Source organism: Misgurnus anguillicaudatus, chromosome 20, assembly GCF_027580225.2.
Source record: "Misgurnus anguillicaudatus chromosome 20, ASM2758022v2, whole genome shotgun sequence".
Classification (NCBI taxonomy): Eukaryota; Metazoa; Chordata; class Actinopteri; order Cypriniformes; family Cobitidae; genus Misgurnus; species Misgurnus anguillicaudatus.
The window spans coordinates 22,541,062-22,546,540 of NC_073356.2; the positions used below are offsets into that span (position 1 = coordinate 22,541,062).

The window sequence follows — 5,479 nt, forward strand, 5'->3', positions numbered from 1 at the left end:
CCATTTGCGTTGTTTTCTTACCTCGCGCCCTTACACCCCCCGCTCGCGCTCCGCCTGATGCTTATCATATGATGCTCGTTTGTGCCTGTGTTAACCGCGCGCTCCCTCTCATTCTTTTTCTCTGTTCTTTGTGCTATTTTTGGGTTGTCTCCGGTACAAAATGAAGGTGTGGCAGATTCGGACTCGAATCGGGCTGTAGCCCTACCTGATTAGGACAGTTTCAGTTAGGACAATTCAACCGGATCCGCGGCGGAGATCGGGAATGATCAGCGGCGACCTGAAAGCATCGACTCACGGAGGCATGCACGAGGCCGGGTGGGCTTCTTGATGTTTTGAGTCGTTATCGTGATACAAGACAGAGAAGCGCGCTGGACCTCACCGGGGACTCCGCTTTCTCCCGACGCCTCGCGGGGCCCAAACCGTGCCTGAAGCGCGAGAGCATGGGCCGGTGCGATGGGAGGTGCACGCTCGTGGTCATCTGCTGCCTGCAGCTGGTAAGTGTGCGTGAGTGTTGTAGATGTACATGCTTGGTCTCGTGATAATCTGTATATATTTATAGGAATTATAAAGTATAGAAAGTACAAGACCGTACAACACTGGCTTTTAGTACTTATTTTAGAGGAGTGATGCCAGGGGATTGTGGGTAATGGGGAAGATGTCCTGGTTCCAGTTTATTTAGGGACCAAAGGAGATGCTTACGGTGGAACTTTCCTCACTTAGAAACTTCATGTCCCAGATATGATGTTTGTGTAACACAAACGAGGTGTGTACGTGGATGAAGGGTCTCATGAGGAAGGGGCTTTTCTCATAGGGCTGTGGGCTGGGACTCCAGGCAGTTTCCATGGAAACAGCTGCAGCAAAGAGCTTTGGGATCGCTCCTGTGTGTTAAAGAAAGAGACACAGCTTTATTTATTTGCTATTGGCCTAAGTGGGTTTAATGTTTTTTTTGAAGTACACTAGAAGGTTTACTGCTGATTCTGCACTGTGACCATTCAATGTTAACTTAACTACATCAAATACAAAGGATCTTTCTTTCACATAAAGCTGAGTTGTATATTTAAGCTGAACCATCCCAGATAGACTCTCCTTTATAACACCTATAGATTTTCTGTCCGTCTACATCCCTCCTTATGGCTTTGTTTGGTCAGTCTGCAGCACTGGATGCTGTCAGTTTACTAGGCAATTATTTGGATGGATGCTACAACACGTCTCAATATCTGCTCCAACAGATGCCAACAATACCAGACTTTGTGTACCGCATCTCTGCCAACATAACTTGGGAGTCTTTAACGCAAGCTTTTTTGCCAGTCTGACACTTGTCTAAATAAACTCGATTTGGCGTATTTAGGTCGGCAAAGATATAAACACAAACAGAATGTAAATGCTGAACATAGCTAGTAGTTAGCTATAGGGAGAATTTGGGTAATCCTGGATGCATTTTGCATCCTTGACTTGCGAAATTTACTGTTTTGTATTGTTGTTACTTTAAAATTAGAACCTAGGGGCCCCACATAACCCAGTGTGTCATTTTGCCCAACATTATGTGTTTTCGTGCATTTGTTAAATCTTTGTATTTGTTATTTGGGTGTTTAACATACAGTTCTTTTGTTCATAGGTTGCTGCATTACAGAGGCAGGTGTTTGACTTCCTGGGATATCAATGGGCCCCCATCCTTGCCAATTTCCTCCATATCATGGCTGTTATTATGGGAGTGTTTGGAACTGTGCAAATCCGCTCCAGATATCTTGTACTGGTATGCATACACGCATTATAATGTACATTAACATATTTACAATCATAAACACACAATCAGAAGACATAAGCACATGATTCACATGTTTTCACTTACTCATATAGTTCAAAAAGATGACTGGTTTGTTATTGTCTTTATATACACACAAATACAGAGTATGTAATTTGTATGTCTGTCTGTGCATACTTGCGTTTTAGTATGCTGTGTGGCTTGTGGTCTGGGTTGGCTGGAACTCTTTCATCATCTGTTTTTATCTGGAAGTTGGACACTTGTCACAGGTTGGTGCATCTGATTTAATGCCTTCTCATTAAAACATTTATATTAAGCCTCTTAGTGAATGTTAATAAATTTTAAATGCACGCTCGGGGGATTTGCCGGCTAAAACCTTTTTGGGTTGTTCTGTATTTGTTCAGGATAGGGATTTCCTGATGACATTTAACACATCACTTCACCGTTCCTGGTGGATGGAGAATGGGCCTGGTTGCTTAGTTACACCAGTGCCCGACTCGCCATTGGCTCCTCAGGATCATCATGTGATCACTGTCAGCGGCTGCCTACTGGACTACCAGTACATAGAGGTGGTCAGCTCAGCCTTGCAAGTGTTCCTTGCAGTAAGTACACACACATTGTGTCTGTTAACATACACCTTGTTTGTCAGATAGGAAAAGCATTGAAATTGTGTTGTGCATCCAGTGTGTGTATGTCCCATTCACACATTCATTTATTTTTCAGCTCTTTGGATTTGTGTATGCCTGCTATGTTAGTAAAGTCTTCCTGGATGATGAGGAGAGCTGTAAGTCTTCTGTAATTGTTGTTTATTGCTGTTTTCAGGAATTAAATGTGTTGCTTAAGTTTAAATACCCATTTCTTTGTTACAGTCGATTTCATTGGTGGATTTGACACTTATGGTTACCAACCTCCACAAAAGAGTTCTCACTTACAGCTGCAGCCTCTCTATACGTAAGTACGCATTTCTACATTTACAATGTTTTCTGGAATACTTATTTCTGATTGGTCAATTGAGGATTAATGTTTTCTAATGTTTTTTGTATAAGGACCACATACACTCAACTAAAGGATTATTAGAAACACCTGTTCAATTTCTCATTTATGCAATTATCTAATCAACCAATCACATGGCAGTTGCTTCAATGCATTTAGGGGTGTGCTCCTGGTCAAGGCAATCTCCTGAACTCCAAACTGAACGTCAGAATGGAAAAGAAAGGTGAATTTTGAGCGTGGCATGGTTGTTGGTGCCAGACGTGTCGGTCTGAGTTTTTCACAAGCTGCTAAAATACTGGGATTTTCACACACAACCATTTCTAGAGTTTACAAAGAATGGTGTGCAAAGGGAAAAACATCCAGTATGCGGCAGTCATGTGGGTGAAAATGCCTTGTTGGTGCTAGAGGTCAGAGGAGAATGGGCCGACTGATTCAAGCTGATAGAAGAGCAACTTTGACTGAAATAACCACTCTTTACAACCGAGGTATGCAGCAAAGCATTTGTGAAGCCACAACACACACAACCTTGGGCTACAACAGCAGAAGACTCCACTGGGTGCCACTCATCTCCACTACAAATAGTAAAAAGAGGCTACAATTTGCCTGAGCTCACCAAAATTGGACAGTTGAAGACTGGAAAAATGTTGCCTGGTCTGATAAATCTCGATTTCTGTTGAGACATTCAGATGGTAGAGTCAGAATTTGGCGTAAACAGAATGAGAACATGGATCCATCATGCCTTGTTACCACTGTGCAGACTGGTGGTGGTGGTGTAATAATGGTGTGGAGGATGTTTTCTTGGCCCACTTTAGGCCTCTAAGTGCCCTTAGTGTCATTGTTTAAATGCCACGGCCTACCTGAGCATTGTTTCTGACCATGTCCATCCCTTAATGACCACCATGTACCCATCCTCTGATGGCTACTTCCAGCAGGATAAGGCACCATGTCACAAAGCTCGAATCATTTTAAATTAGTTTCTTGAACATGACAAGTTCACTGTACTAAAATGCCCCCCGCAGTCACCAGATCTTAACCCAATAGAGAATCTTTGGGATGTGGTGGGACAGGAGCTTTGTGCCCTGGATGTGCATCCCACAAATCTCCATCAACTGCAAGATGCTCTCCTATCAATATGGGCCAACATTTCTAAAAATGCTTTCAGCACCTCGTTGAATCAATGCCACGTAGAATTAAAGTAGTTCTGAAGGCGAAAGAGGGTCAAACACAGTATTAGTATGGTGTTCCTAATAATCCTTTAGGTGAGTGTATGACTGTTGTTACAGTCAATCTATTTTTGTCCAGCTGTGCTAATGGCTAAGATTTTTTCCAGGACGTTGTAAAAATGATTACTCTAAACTTTAAATGTCGTGTCCTGTTTTTAAGTTGTTCTTTTTTTATACGTATTTAGCACTGGATAGAAATCAAAGAAACCCCCACCTTCAGAGGGAAACAACTGCTTGTCTCTGAGAGATGAAGTCCTCTGCATTGTGGGATACTTGCTACCAGCTTCAATGTCTGTCTCTCAAACTCTGTCTCCCTCTACTGGAGAAATGATAAAGTGCAGCACCAGCCTGCATGTGTGTGACTTACTGAGAACAAGCTTACAAACAGGACAATGCTTAAGCCCTGTTGAGACGAGCATTATTAAATAAGATTTGAAGATGGCAACAGATCATCTGTGTTAAAGTGTGTGCACAAAGGCCTTTGTATATGTTTGTGTATTCACAAGAAGGCCAACCTTTGACCCAGGTAATCTTTGGACACATCCCAGAGCTGCTTGCTCAGCTCTTGATGGTGTGTGTGCGTGCGTGCGAGTGAGCGTGTAAGAGAGATTGCTTATATTCTGATGTAAGACACTAAAATGTAATGTGTTAGATGAATGTGTTAGGTTGGGTAGATGTGTATTTGGGGAATGCAGTAGGACTTTGTGCATGTTAAAATCATGGTAGAGGAGGAGTTGTGCCTCTAGGTGGCTCTTAATATGTCTGCGTGCATGAGCACTGCGTGTCTCTGAATGTGTTCATGCACACAGACAAGTTTTGATATGTATTTATGCACCCAACGCATAATGTGACTAGCCATAAATGTTTATTTGAAGACCACTTCATAACGAATGTATGTTCGTGTACAATACTTGTTTCAGAAGGGATGTTTTTGTGTGAATGAGAAAGAGAGAAATTAGGGACACAACTGTTGTATATGAGATGGGTGGGACAGTTGTTCAGCATAATAAACTCTTTCTAGATTATTCGTTGTCTTGTTTACTAATAAATACACCACAGCATTATTGTTATAGAGCATCCATGTGTATGTTTTTATAAGTATATCAGTTTCACAGTGCTTTAAAATGTACAAAACCCCTTGGGACAGGTATGACTGACAAAGGGCATGCCTATTTAGGCCATGTTTGTCATTATTTGCAATAGTTTATATGGTGCCTCTGCTTATTAAGACAATTATGTAGTTGCACATTAAAAGCAATGCTTTAGTTATATTTACGTTTAGTAATTTTGAACACGTAAACATTTACACAAAAATACTTAATTTGGTGTAGTGGACCTCACTTAAATGCTTTTACAAAGCCTCCATAAATACAAAAATTGTTGCTATAATATAACAGAAATACTCTAGGCATATGCCTCACTAAAACGATAATAAATACATTAAGAGCGCCTGTAAAACACATGTATTGTTGTATGTGTCTCGAGCACAACAAAGGGCGAC

General features: G+C 41.5%; 1 protein-coding gene across 1 annotated transcript; it reads left to right on the plus strand.

Annotated features, from left to right (window-relative positions):
• Positions 1-2: 2 nt before the first annotated feature.
• On the plus strand, positions 3-5,003 carry nkain1 (sodium/potassium transporting ATPase interacting 1). The gene is made up of 7 exons (XM_073858319.1): positions 3-494; positions 1,616-1,753; positions 1,951-2,031; positions 2,167-2,364; positions 2,486-2,546; positions 2,632-2,713; positions 4,164-5,003. Exons 1-7 carry the CDS (start codon positions 441-443, stop codon positions 4,171-4,173), a joined length of 624 nt encoding a protein of 207 aa, XP_073714420.1. The 5' UTR covers positions 3-440; the 3' UTR covers positions 4,174-5,003.
• The last annotated feature ends 476 nt before the right edge of the window (positions 5,004-5,479 follow it).

What these genes read in the sequence shown, in the direction of transcription:
- nkain1 (XM_073858319.1), top strand. Translation starts at nt 441, where the DNA reads ATGGGCCGGTGCGATGGGAGGTGCACGCTCGTGGTCATCTGCTGCCTG. An exon ending in TCATCTGCTGCCTGCAGCTG is followed by an intron (nt 495 to 1,615) that starts GTAAGTGTGCGT and finishes TTTTGTTCATAG; the next exon opens with GTTGCTGCATTACAGAGGCA. An exon ending in CCTTGCAAGTGTTCCTTGCA is followed by an intron (nt 2,365 to 2,485) that starts GTAAGTACACAC and finishes TTTATTTTTCAG; the next exon opens with CTCTTTGGATTTGTGTATGC.